General features: G+C 47.0%; 1 protein-coding gene across 1 annotated transcript; it reads right to left on the bottom strand.

Annotated features, from left to right (window-relative positions):
* Nucleotides 1-5136: 5136 nt before the first annotated feature.
* LOC135911781 (cuticle protein 6.4-like) lies at nucleotides 5137-7871 on the bottom strand. The gene is made up of 3 exons (XM_065444116.1): nucleotides 7753-7871; nucleotides 7020-7295; nucleotides 5137-5208 (listed from the first exon to the last, which is right to left on the bottom strand). Exons 1-2 carry the CDS (start codon nucleotides 7762-7764, stop codon nucleotides 7053-7055), a joined length of 255 nt encoding a protein of 84 aa, XP_065300188.1. The 5' UTR covers nucleotides 7765-7871; the 3' UTR covers nucleotides 5137-5208; nucleotides 7020-7052.
* Nucleotides 7872-13361: the final 5490 nt, after the last annotated feature.

Genomic DNA, 13361 nt, shown 5'->3' with positions numbered 1-13361 from the left:
GAGATATTGACCTCTTATACTACCTACCCGATTCTTGGCCAAAACCCTAGAGTAGGTACGTGCCAGTAGGCAACAAGCAGTGTGTCTACCAACCGGGAAAGCGTGGAAAACCGGGAATCCTCAGGGATTTTGAATAGTCTGGAAATATTCAAGGAAAACTCAGAAAATGTGTGCTTCTATCAGTCAAAATGAACTGTAATTTTATTGAAAGGGAAAAGTCGCAGTAATGCTGGCTGGAGTAACGGAGAGGAATCGTAACGAATCTTCTTTGAAGCCGCGTCCGCTGGAGGAGTTGCCAATGTACAGTCAACGACCGACTTTCCGGACTGTCTATAATTCGGATGGCTTCGTGGCACCACCTAATACCCCATAGAATCAATGTATAATAACGTCTGGAATTTCGTACGAAAGAACCTTTCGCCGTCCGATTTTCCAGACTTTTTGCCATGACCGCAGATCCAAAACGGCATTAATCAAAGCCACCACCGCCGCCATTTTGATTACCTCGCCGCCTCGAACCGGCGCTCGCACGGAGATCCACTGGCAGCCGTATCCACCACTGCGGCAACGCTAAGCCTAGCTACTTCGACGTTCGCTATTAAGCTTCTTGCCGTTCTATGCCGTGTTTTTCATTGAAAGAATTCGCCGCTGTCAGCAATGGCACCGACACCGCCTCTGTGGTCCTCGCGATTGGCTTCGAAGCTTGTAAAGCACGGTGCGTTGCATAATGCCGGTTGTCGAAATTCAGCTTCGCCTCCCTAGAGAAACGTTACGTGGTGAAGCACACGAAAAAGTATTGCGTGTGCAATATTTTTGTGTGTGCTGCGTGGCGTGGGAAGGGGCAATTGCCACGGGACGCAGTATGTATTCCTTAATTATACACGCGTGCACCCGCCATCTCCTGTCACAGTACGAGCACCGATACGCCTAATACGTGTACTGACAGGCCTTCAGATCTCTTTCGGATGTGCCTGTGGCGATTTGAGCCCTTAAAGGCAGCAAAAGACATGCATTCATTTCTTCGCGGCCAATAGAGAGTCCGCAAAATCGGACGTTGACTGTACAACTTACCAAGAGGGCCCTTTAAATGGTCCGTGGGGCGAACGCGCGGCGGAAGGAGGGCGAGAACAGAAATGCCCGTCGTATTGAGGAATGAACGGGAAAGGAGGCGTGCCGCCGCCGCTTTGAAGGAGCTTGAGCTCAAAAAACAAAGTGTTGGGTGACGCCGAGATGCAGGTGTCCCTCATCCGAACCTTTAAATCATAAACTCTTTAAAGCAGTGAAGCGCAACACTGCGGTGTTGTGCGCGGGCTGAGAGTATGTCAGGACAGTTGAAGTTGAGTTACCAGCTGCTGCGAGAGAATCTCACTTGTAACAAAGTTCGGGGTTTATACTAATGAGCTTGCTGTCAGTTGATAGAAATAGCTCATATTGGAAAATATGTGCTTCTTTACCCATCTCCTTTTTATTCGTATTTGAGAATGTTCGACTCGATTTGCAATGGATTTCACCGTGTTTTTCTAGGTCATTTTATTCACTGTGCACTTTACTAACGCCTCCCTTCTGTTGTGTTTTTAAATAAACACTGCTCCTTACTATTCAAACTAGATTGAGTCTTTTTTCCCGTGCTTACAGGTGGTGACAGCAACGGGTGACATGATGTCAGCCCGTGTTGACATAAAACGAAGTTTGTGTCACTCAGGAAATTTTGCAAGGGCACTCCGGGAAAACCTGGAAAACTCGGAGAATTTGGAAATGTCAACTTGGCAGACACCCTGAGAAGGTTTTGCATTACATCTACAATTTGTGTGTATACGTGTGTGTGTATCGTTCTTCCTCGTCAAAAATGAGCGCTTTGCAAATACCTCTATATGTCGGCTTCGTCTCGGCTTGAGCATTTTAATGCGGCTTTGGGTGCAGTCACGAAAATGTCTGCATACCGGTGGTAACCGTTATTATTATCCTATCGGTTGCCATTTAACATATTTAACTCGAAAGTTCTTTTAGGCATAGTTATTTCTTGTCAAAATCTGTAGTGCAATTTATGTCATCGTTAGCATACATTTAAGCAAACGAGGAAAGTGTAAAGCGAAATTGGGCGCTAAAGCTATTTCATATCCGCGTACAAATCTCGCTGTCGTTGACGCGGTGCAGATAGGGGATGTTGGGCACTTGACGATTGGCATATAACGATGCAGAGGACTGATCACATAGCTTACGTTACTGAAATATGCGACGTAGCTTAGCAGAGAAACAAAAACAAGTTAAATCACTTTGAGTACGAAGCTGTTCCGTACAACCGCATAAAACGAAATTTAAACACAAGTGTGTCCTGTATTTCCCCTACCTCGTGGGTAAGAAAGACACGCACGCAAACTTCAGCGACGGATACATTTTACCATTGCAAGAGCAGAAGCGATCGTCGAGTATATAGGAAAGAGCGGAATGGCTGGAACTAATCCGTCAGTACTGGCTACCTGCCGTTTTGGAAGTCGGAGGTCTACACGGAAGGGTCTCCTACCAAAGAACAAAGGATATCGACGCCAAAGTGCCAGTATACCTACACCCCTAGCTTCCTGGGCCTGTACTGCGTAACGATCATTTTTATTTTCAATTCTTTTCGTCCTTCATCTCCGAGGTATCTTCCGCGATCCGTCACTCAGTGGGACCTGATAGGCATATTAGGGTCTCTTGAAGGAAAGGATGCTACGAAATTCTTAAAACTGTAGCCCTGGCTCGTAGTTACTACCAAGTACGAACAGTCCACTTCGTGCACCACCAAAAGGCGAAGGACACCCACCCGGAGATGCCAAATTAACATAGGGCAGTTGATCATGCACTTTAGGTTTACCAACATCCAGTGACCCGAGAAATTATTTACATTCGTCATAAGGCCACTGTCGCTTGTTATTATTATTTTTTTAAATCTTTAGGGTGGGGTGTTTCGAGTGATGTCTCGTGCGCGTCATATGATGCACGAGTTATTGCCCCGATGGCGGCGCGAGGAGGAAGTTGGAAGTGTTCCCCGGTAAAATTAAAATTAAATGCTGCAGTCTTTAGGTAATAAAACCACGATCTGTTTATGAGGCACGCCGTGGTGGAGTCTGTGGAATAATTTTGACCATCTGGGATTTTCAACGGGCGCCCAATGCGAGATACACGAACGTTTTTACTTCCATCCCCACCGAGATGCGGCCTCAGCGGCAGCCGGGATCGTGCCCGCGACCTCGTGCACAGCAGCGCAACGTCATAGCCATTGAGACACTGCGGCTGGTAGGATGAGTGCTGGCAACTTGAATGTGGAAGGCGCTATGTAGCGATATCATATTTTTGTTATATGGAGATTAGTTTTGTTATAATCAAGGGAATATGATACATTGACGTGTTTTTTTTTCTTTGCGCCCACTCAATGCAGCAGGGTATGCAATACTGTTTAATTGTTCATTTGAAAGGGTTTGCGGTAAATTGGCTGAACTGGAGAACACAAGACCCAATGGCCAGGAGATGTGCGTTAACGAGTCGATGGAGAGAGAGCAATTTAGAGATCTTGTCCTGCAGTGTTCCGCATTGCGAGCTGACCCGTGATTGGAACGAAGCGAAGTTCGATGGAACTTCTAGTACTTCAAGGGCTCCGCCGCGTTTCAGAGTGTCTGGGGTCGTGCTTAGACAGCCGGCTGGGTCTGTTCGGAGGCAGCATAGATACATGTATATATATACGTTGTCCCACCTAATTTGAACCAAACCTTAAAGATATGCAAATGCCGAAGCAAGAAAATGATGTTTGCTGACGCTTGGAGATACTCAGATTATTTTTACATTCAGCCTAATCACATAATTAGTCTAAATTAATTAATCAACTTCTCAAACTATTATATTTAGATTAACGATTTAGAACGGCCGTCGCGCGGCAATTTTGCGTGTATTCGTGGGCTTCTTTCACGCTCGGAAAAAGCACTTTTATGTAGCACGTATTGAGTAACAGAAAGCTGTATCGGGAGTTTTTCATGTTTCTCTACAATTTTCTCATTGACCCTTGTCATATAATTATAATAGTTTGAGAAGTTGATTAATTATCTTAGACTAATTATGTGATTAGGCTGAATGTAAAAAAAATAATCTGGGTATCTCCAATCGACGGCAAACATTACCTTGGTTCTGACCAGCTAGGTGGAATTTACATATCTTTAATGTTTGGCTCAAGTTAGTTGGGACACCCAGTAGAACTAACAGGGTGTCCATCGCTGCATGTATTGCGAACCGGAACAGCCACAAGAAGCAAGTAGTTTTGGCCCACGTTTATGTTTGGTGCACGGAAATGCGGTTCGCAGAGGGTTCCGATAGCTTGAACAGAGTAGCTTGAGCTATGAAAAGAGTAGCGGGAGAACGACGACTAGATCGATCTGCATCGTTCCCGAGCGCATGCGGTGAATCTGCATGTCCCTCCTTTTCGAGTGAGGGCGCTTTTTAATTTACCTCTGGGACACTTACCTTAACGGCTTTCCAATTCTTTCATGGTTTTGTTGCTTTTTCTTGAATTGCTGGCTAGATTCTCCGGTTGATTTTTGTCCTTTTGCGCCCTTTTTCCCCGAAGCGTGTAGATGGTTTTCTGTTTTGGTGCATATCCTCACTCACTCACTCACTCACTCACTCACTCACTCACTCACTCACTCACTCACTCACTCACTCACTCACTCACTCACTCACTCACTCACTCACTCACTCACTCACTCACTCACTCACTCACTCACTCACTCACTCACTCACTCACTCACTCACTCACTCACTCACTCACTCACTCACTGCCATTACAACGTTTGGCTGTGCGGGTTTGTGTGTGCTGTGCGACTGTATGTGCTCTGGAACAGCACCCTGGGCACGCAATCAGGCAAACATTTTTTCAATGAAAGCTGGCACTTTCGCCATGAAGGAAATCTCTCTTAATTAAAGGTGCATGGCTGTAGATGGTTATTTGGTTCTTGTATTCAGGAACTTCACTTTTAAGAGCAATCAAGTCGCCGTGGCACCAGAGAAACACTTATTAGCACTGTTTCGTCAACTGGGACCTTCACATCGTCCCACACTAAGCTACTGTCTTTTCTTTGTTCCTCCTCATCAAGCTTCGACAAGAGACGTATTCTAAGTTTGAAACAAATTTATTTACTGCAGTGCAGAGGCCGATAAAACTTGCCATGTAGAAGTTGCGTTCGTCTGGGAATGAAAGAAAAAAATTATGCAACACAAATGAGAGATATTGAAGGAAAACTGTAGCAGAAGAAAATCAACAGATCATGAGCATTATTTCGTTGAAATTTTTTGGAGACATTCGAATGCACAGAAACAACATAGTTATTTACACGCCCCTGAAGTATTCGATGGTGATGAATCTGGCCATTGAATGAATACGAGGGTGCATTATGATTATAGGGTACACAGATGCTGCGAAAAAAAAAGAAAAAACAATCTAATTCACTCAATCAGTCTGACAGACATGAGGTGCGAACGCGTGTATAATAATGGCCATAACATTTTTGGTAGCTGTGGCGTCACTGGTGATGTTTACGGGCTTGTTAACTTTAATTTATATAATGGCGAGGAGCCTTTGATACTAATTTTCGTCCACTTAATGGGGCGCAGGCTTCAGCGTATGAGCTTAAAAAAAAAAAAAAACTCACACATGTACAGCTGGTTAGAAGTGTTAAAAATGTCATGCCATGGTCGTGATGTGTCAAATTAATACCTTGAAAAGTAATGACATAATTGGCTGGTACTTTCTTGAATCCTGGTTTTCAGAACATCGATTTTATAAACTCAAATGCAGATCGTGCAACACAGAACATTCGCCCCACATTGAGTAATTTTCGAGGTATAACGATGCGAAGGCGCGTTGTAGCTGCTAATACAGCTAGCGCTTCTTGCGTGCAGGGCGTTTTTTTTTTGCTCATGATTTATCTGAAGATATCTGCAATCTTATGCATGAATATAGATGTATACTCTTTTCTAAATTCGAAATATTTGAGAACAAGGCTGCAGGCTTGAATTCAAACTGATCCTGTTTGTTCAATGCGTAGTCCTATCGGATAACCTTCAATTTCCAGACTTTCTGTTATTCGAAAGGACAGACTTATGGGCTAGTTGGTATGGCATCATGTACACTGTAGCGAAAAAGGCACGGAGAGTGACAAGAGCCGTGTCCTCGTCTGTTCTGTCGTTGCTTGTGTGCCTTTTGTGCTAGTATACATCGTTCCGGTTATTGATTTAGTTTCATCTTATAATCCTCCAAATTATTTGTATATTCTCGTCATTTTCTATTCTTTTCATATGTAGGGTAGCAAATCAGACAAGGTCTAGCTAACCTTCCTGCCTTTCCTTCCTCCCCCCATGCTCTTTCTGCGACATTCCCTATGAGGATCAGTCAGCCAACCGGAAAACCAACCAACAATTTGGTGTTAAAAATTCCTGTCGCGTTTGTTCGAAATGCATCTTCCCAACCCTGTATATCGGTATCATTTAAGCGTTTCTTACAATTCGTCGGTCATTGTAGTAGGCGTACCGTCTTATTTGCGTCTAAATGCAATCCTGGCGTCCCGCCAAAAGGCACAAGGGAGATCCGTCATTGCTGCAGTGCATAAAACACCCACGGCCCCAAGATTTCTCCATTTGCGTTCTTTTCAATGAACAAATTTGGGATGCTGACGTAGTATGTTGTAGCATCAGTGGCGCTTGGCGACGTGCGAGATGCATTTCTGTTCAAATCTATTAGCGCATAAAGTTGGCATCGATTCATAGACAAGAAAGAAAAAAAAAACGCGTGAAAGAAAAAGGACGAATAGGAAACTATAACCCCCCCCCCCCCCCCCGAAGCACTTCTCTGCTGGTTTTTTTGTTTTGCACACTTCCTTTTATCATTGTAAGACGTCCGCAAGCCATGTGTGATTGCAGCAGACTGGGCGATGAAGCAAATATTTTTTCCCCTCTTATCGTTGAGATAGTTTTAAGAAAAATGCACCTCAAATACATACCGGGAAAAACCTGCGCGTTGCGGTGCCAGTGCACTAGCCAACGTAGCCGGGGTAGCCGTAGCCGACGCCGTATGGCCTGTAACCGTAACCGACGCCACCGTAGCCGTAGGGCCTGTAGCCGTAACCATGACCACCGTAGCCGTAGGGCCTGTAGCCGTATGGTCTGTATGCACCATATGCACCATACGGGGAAGCGACACCATAGCCGAGGTTCAGCCCTACGCCGAGGGTAGCGAAGGCTGCTGCTGCGAGAGCCAGCGACAGGATGACGAAGAACTGGAAAAGGAAAAGGAGGAGGGGGAAAAAGGAAAATTCGTTGTTGGGTAAAGCGGGCGACCATTGCTGCACAAACTTGTATGGCCCGCGCAAAAAGGACTGACAAGCGGTCTGACAGCACTGACAGGCAAAGGACTGACAGGCGGTCTACGATGTGGAATAATAATAACCTCGTAGCGCGACGGCAACGTAACACGATTGTTTCTCCCGCGCTAGTAATATTTCGGCCATGTCACTACTTACTGGGCAAAAATGAGAGGCAAATACTAATGAGTTCAAGAAGAGAATTTGCAGTTCACACTTGCAGTCATACCCAAGCACGAATGATCGGCTTGCGTATAAAAACAGGTGTTTACTGGTCGCTGTCGGACAAACCTCTATAAATGCAGCTTAACTGTAAGCTGTGTTCCCCGCCGTTGGATCTAACACGAAGCGAGCGCAAGTACGGGACACTCACCGCTGCTTTCATGGCTGTGTTTGCAGATCCAAGTGCTCAGGAAACGGAAAACGGGCCGTCTGTTCCACGGGACAGGTTTGAGGAACACTCTTTCTACCGGCGGACTCGGGGCCCTTTTATGCAACCAGGCCCCTCGTAGAGAAAGGAGGAGCCAATATACGTGTCGAGGAATGCCCCCGAAGGGGCAACGAAAGGTGGGGGGGGGGGGGCGAGAGGGGTCCAAGTGGATCCCCCTGCCCTCCGGCTGGCCGAAGCCGCAGCGCACCGCGTACTGCCGAGTGTTTGCCCGCCCGAACGATCTTTCACAGGGGGCCCCGGGGCCTCCACGCTTCTGCGGCAGCGTCTCCAGGCAGAGCAGAGGCAGCGGCTCGCTTCTTCGGAAGGGCTCGTTTCCGCGCGGTTCCCCTTGCACCTGAGCGGGCCATTTGCGAACCGCTCTCTTTGTCTCCTCCAAGGTCGCCACTTATCAGGCACCGTCATCCCCGTTCCTGGGACACCGGCGACGTGTGCGCGCACGGTGAAACTGCGAGACTGGTCGTGGTGCGTCCCCGTCCGTCGATTTGCGGGACGACGCGCCCGGCTGAGCTTTCCCGATAAACAAAAAAAGGAGAAAAAAAGAAGGAGATAAAAAAAATGGGAGATATAATGGCTTCACGTACGTAGAAAGCTCTTTAGGTAGGCGCCAAGCTGAGCCACTGTGGAAAACGACAGCGGGGAGCACCAAGAACTGTTACCCTCGAAAGCTCTAGCGCGAATACGTTGCAGTGTCTTTAGGCAACAGGTGGCTGGGGGGTGGGGGGCTGGAGAATAGTTGTGGCGGTGCTAAAGCAGGTTTGTTATTTGTCACATAGTTATTTGTCCTGACAAGTAACACTGCGCGCGGAGGCAGCTGCCCCGCAAGAGACCAGAGAGGCTGCTGAACGTGAAGCAGTCTGAAAGCGCGCAAACAAAGCCTACTGAGGACACGAATACACAGGAAGAAAAAGGGGACGTGCCTTTCTGTCTGCCGCTGGTTTTATTTTTTGTTAGCACGCACCAACTCGCCCAACATGTGCACCGCAGCAGTCTGAATGGTCTAAGCGACAAAGCTCGTATGTCGTCGAGACAAATTCACACTAAAAGCGCAGTAACAAGAACGTGCAGCTGTGTCTGAGTCAAAGAGGCTGCTGAGGCTATAAGTGAACATTTTCTCCTTTTCCGCAGGTCCTCGATGTCACCCACACAGCGCACATCCATTCGCCCCTGATTAAGCGCACTGGCCGATGACAGTGTTTCATTCATGAAACTTTGCGCCTGCAAGAAGCGGCCAGCCAAACAATTCATTGCTGTTCGTCGTGTATCTTGGTCGGCATTGTTCACTTAACTATAAGGCAAACTCAACTTTCAAAGTACAGAGTTCTCTCTCACCGCCTGTTGTTGTCGTTTTAAACTTCCTTTTGTTTTTCTTAGATGCTCGAAACTTGTGATCTATAGTCATCTTGTCATAGTGACTGGAAACGTGACGTAGCTGCTGTTCAGACTCAATAGCCTCGCTGTTCACTCAGTGTTTCTTATGTTGGCGTCTGTAGGGTTGGCGGATATCGGAGTGTGTCAAGTGCTTGCTAGGCTACAGCTGTGCTTCCATCCTCCCTAGCCCCCCACTTTAGCAGTCAAATTTCTGGCTACGTCAGAGGCTGCTCGGCGCGTAACACTTGGCAACGCGTTTGCGCTCCAAATTTTTGCCTGGCCGAGCGTGACGTGACCGTCTAGACAAAACTCAATTAGCGTCGCTGCTAAGTATGCACTGATAGGCATCGTCTCGTGTTCAACGTTCGTCAGCACTCTAGGAGGCGCCTGCCGCGCTACTTATCTTCCCGCCTCGTATCTTCGCCCCTTGCTCACCTTCCCTGTTTCCGCTTTTACTTCGAGCGACAAAAGGGAGCCTAAGCGAGATAATGCGAGGGGTCATTTTTCATTTTATCCCAGTTACTCTTTACTGTTTCCCGCGTTGAACTGCGTTGCGCTGGCGATAGTGATTACGCTTGTGGGCGTGAGCCCCATCGCGATTGCACCCGACAGAAAAAGAAAGCGAATTTTATTCCATTCTTTCACGAAAGTAAACAAAAAGCATGGGTGTGCTACAAGACATCTGAAAATGTACTGGACGCGGGCGACCACCGGCACTTTCTCGCACTGATTTCGCACGTGCCCAATGATCTGGAGGTCTTTTATGAACTGGCAACGCGGTCGTTCTGCGAGGGTATTGCAAGTTAGGTTCCCCTGTGAAAAAGAATAAAAAATTGTGGGGCCGCAACATTCATATGGGGACGGATTACCAGCAAAGCTGTGTAGGCTGCATACATTGGCGGCATACGTTATGAAATCATATCATACATATTAGTGTGCGGCTCTTAGGCGCCCATTCCCGCGGCGAGCGTCGGCGTTGCCGGCGTAACCGACTGAACGAGCACAGAATAAGATGAAAGAACGAACGCGGAGCGGGAGATGAAAGACATGAGCCGCGAATGGCGAAGACCAATGAGAGCGGCCCGTTCAGTGACGTGCACGCGGGAAACTGGTGTCATGCGGACCCGCCCGACCGCGCGATGCGTACTCGTATCTGGTCTCAGCCGGACCGCTCGTTCCGTAGTATTGTCCGCTCGCGTCAGCTCTCGCTAGCGCTTGTTTGGTTTGCTTGGTATGGTCGCGTTCGTGCCACAGAGAAAGATTCAGCAAGAGCGGGCACTCCCATAGAGCCCAGCGGCCGAATTGACTGTAGCGCACTAAGCGGATGGGATTAACACCTCCCGGTTTCGGTTTGGGGCGCGCGCGTTTTGAACGCCGGCTGGTACACACCACGCCGGCTCCGCTGATCGGCGTGACATTTATTTATTTCGCTTCTACTGCTGAACCACGCGCGGCCTTGGCGCGGAATCGTTTTATTGTTTAGTAATGATGATGGCGAAACATCTTTACAAGCCTCCACCGAATCTGTGCCACGTGCAATTTCATAAAGTAAACGCAAGTCATCTTCTGAAATTATGAAATGTTTATTTTGTTCTGTATAAATGCTCGTCACGGGCTTTTTGTGCATTCATCCAAAGTTGTGGCACCAGGTAAGCAGCAGTCGTTGCCGTACGAAGCTCCACCAGATGCCATCAGCTAAAGAAAAGTTAATTACAAGCATATATCATTCTGGTATATTGACCTAAAAGAAATATTGCGTATAGAGGCGAAACGTGCGTAAGTGGTGAATGGGCGGCATTACAGATAAATTCACTTTGACATACATTACGTAGCAAGTAGACTCCTTCCAAACAGTGCCATAAAATAGGAAGAAAAGATCTAATTTTCAAGCATCCCTCCCTTCCCGGGCATTATTTCCTGCACTCTAAGAGCACAAATACACGGGTGACTGCGCGTTTTCAAAACAAACTTGGCCTCAGTCGACGCAATGGTACGCCAAATAGACAGAAGTGGCTATGACACTGGTTCTCAGCCAGACCGTGTTACACGCTCGCAGAACGCCTTCTAGTCGCACTCAAGCCAAATTCGTGGGTACAAAGCCTGTTTTCAGTCGCTCAGAACACAGATTGTCAAATTCTTGGCTTTTGAGCTCCTCGGCGTTATATTTTACACGGCCTGCCGGCGCAAGCAACACACTCCCGTGTTTTCACTCTTGGCAATCGCTCGTCGCGTTTTTGACAAGCGTGAGCATCGAAAAAAGGTATACATATATTGTTGCAGGGCCATAAAAAGCGTCACAAACTTGTCCCACTAAAATTCTGTACACGCCGAACTGTCCCCACGGCCGGCTTGCTTTTTTGCTAACTGCTTCACAACCCCAGGCGCGGCGAGCATGCCTCAAAAGTATTGCAAAAAGTTACGAAATTAAATACAATAATTTGAGGGTCAGAGAGTGCGTTACGAACTTGTCCTAGTAAGATTCAGTACACGCGAAACTGCGGCACACAACCGAGCTGCATTTCGCTAACTACGTCACATAGCCGGGTGCTGCAAGCGCGCCCAAAAACCACCGAAATAAGTTACAATAATGTTGGGGCTCATAGAAAGCGTCGCAAACATTTCCCAGTACGAGTCATTAACTCAAATTAACTGTGCCAGAACGGCCGAGCTGTTCAGTGGTGCCGTGTCGAAATGCAGAAGGAACGCAAGAAAACACCGGGAGCCCAACAAACAGACTGCATCCAAAAGAGACGGGTAGTCGAACAGACGAACATGCGCAGCCGGCCTCGCTCGCTTCGGTGGCACGCCTGGCGCATGACGCATCGTATCGCGCGGCTGGCGTGCCGCTAGCTTGTTGCTAGGTGACGCAAGAAAAATGGGTCGCGAAGTATAAGTTCATTTATACGCAAAATCTTTTGGTTTTAGCGGGAAAGAATAAAAATAAATAAGGCGTTGTCTGTAAGTTCATTTTACATTCTTTATTTCCGATGCTCGCGTCAACTAACGGATGGGATTAACACTAGGCGTGATATGTTTCCTCTTGCGAGTTTTCGCCGAGTGTCCCCTCTTGTTGAATTTCTTTCTCTAGGTTCGCGCTTGTTTCAGTTGTCATGGCTTGCGATTGTTATGTAATCTGATTGTATGCGCGACGCGATTTGTGAAGTACTTTCTGGAAGCCACGCGGCACCAGCGATTGCACTGGAACTTTTCAAACTTTCAAGATTCGTGTACGATGGCGAATCAAAGTCATTGCCCCTATTTTTTAAAGTCATATTACGGCTGTATATGCTAAGTGAACATAACCATTCCCCGCGGGGGACCGTTCTTGGACCGGCCAGTCATTATCTGGCGGTAGCTCCGCAGCAAGACGCTGCTGTCAGTTATTGTAGACGGCGGCTGTGCTTCACACGTTCATGGCGTTTGAGCAACGAAGTGTGATTCGTTTTCTATGGAGCAAGGGACGAACGCCCATCGAAATCCACAGAGAAAAGCAGCCCACATATGGGGAAAGGTGTCTCGCTTTGAGTTTTTTTTATTATATGGGATTTAGGAGATGTTGCCTTTAATTGGCGCCGGCTACTCCTTTTCACATAGGGATTTAAAAAAAAACGGATAAATAATAAAAAATAGTGAAATCATAACAACACTACTTCCGGTAACATAAGTACACTAATGTCACACTATAACTGAAAGACAACTCCAAATCATAGAAACACAAAGTCCAGTCACGTAAGTCGACTAATACCACACTAAAACAAAAGTCAACTCAGTAACACAGCAACATAGAGTCCCGTCACATATGTGCACTTAAGGAAACACAAAGTCCGGCCACTTAGCTAGCCACATAAAAAATCACGGAATAAAGTCTTATGAAGTTACAAAAAAACAAACATTGGATTGACCAAAGTCGGGTAAAAGAAAAACATAGAATGCGCTATCACATTTAAACAGTCTATTCAATATTTTCCGAGAATATCGCTCGCTTCTAGAAATCTTCGAAGGGCCAGTAACGCTCGTCTTTGCAATGAGTATGTTGGCCAAGGACCTAAGATCTTCCTCAGGCTGAAGGGCCTGCGATCTAAGGCCACTAACTCAAGTGCTAAGCGCTGTCTGTGTGTGTCGTGTCGCGGACATTTTAGCAGAAGATGCTGTACATATTCATC

The sequence above is a fragment of the Dermacentor albipictus genome, chromosome 1 (genome assembly GCF_038994185.2).
Source record: "Dermacentor albipictus isolate Rhodes 1998 colony chromosome 1, USDA_Dalb.pri_finalv2, whole genome shotgun sequence".
NCBI lineage: Eukaryota > Metazoa > Arthropoda > Arachnida > Ixodida > Ixodidae > Dermacentor > Dermacentor albipictus.
Note: the sequence above shows the minus strand (reverse complement) of the source record. Positions and strands in the feature narration are given on the sequence as shown.